Here is a 317-nt window from a genome sequence, read left to right as displayed (position 1 = left end):
GGGAACGGCAAGGAGCGGGGGCGGGGTGGGGGGGTGTCCCACGGCAGCGCGGCCTCCGCGGCACCGCAATGACAGCTCAGGGAGGAAGGCGGGAGGGGGGGACCGCGCAGCCGGGGACCCGCCAGGGCAGGCGGCCGCGGGGGGGCCGGCGGCGCCTACCGTGTACTCCCGCACTTGGCTGTGGAAGTTCTGCTCGCGGATCGTCACCTCGTCCGCTTCCATCCTTCATAGTCCCGCGGCCCCCGCGCGCAATGGCGGCCGCCGCCGCCGCGCCTGCTCCTGCCCTCCCGGCGGCAGGCGGGCCACCATGGCCAGCG

At 77.0% G+C, this 317-nt stretch overlaps 1 protein-coding gene across 1 annotated transcript in view; it reads right to left on the bottom strand.

The window, feature by feature from the left end:
• LMBR1 (limb development membrane protein 1) overlaps window positions 1–285 on the bottom strand; it is a 72,062-nt gene extending 71,777 nt beyond the window's left edge. Inside the window, exon 1 of the mRNA XM_010585854.1 lies at window positions 160–285. Within this exon, the coding sequence (XP_010584156.1) occupies window positions 160–222 (63 nt within the window). The 5' untranslated portion in view covers window positions 223–285. The remainder of the gene's footprint in view (window positions 1–159) is intronic.
• Window positions 286–317: the final 32 nt, after the last annotated feature.

Source organism: Haliaeetus leucocephalus, unplaced genomic scaffold, assembly GCF_000737465.1.
Source record: "Haliaeetus leucocephalus isolate CR32 unplaced genomic scaffold, Haliaeetus_leucocephalus-4.0 Scaffold0, whole genome shotgun sequence".
Classification (NCBI taxonomy): Eukaryota; Metazoa; Chordata; class Aves; order Accipitriformes; family Accipitridae; genus Haliaeetus; species Haliaeetus leucocephalus.
This window is presented reverse-complemented; position numbering and strand designations above follow the sequence as displayed.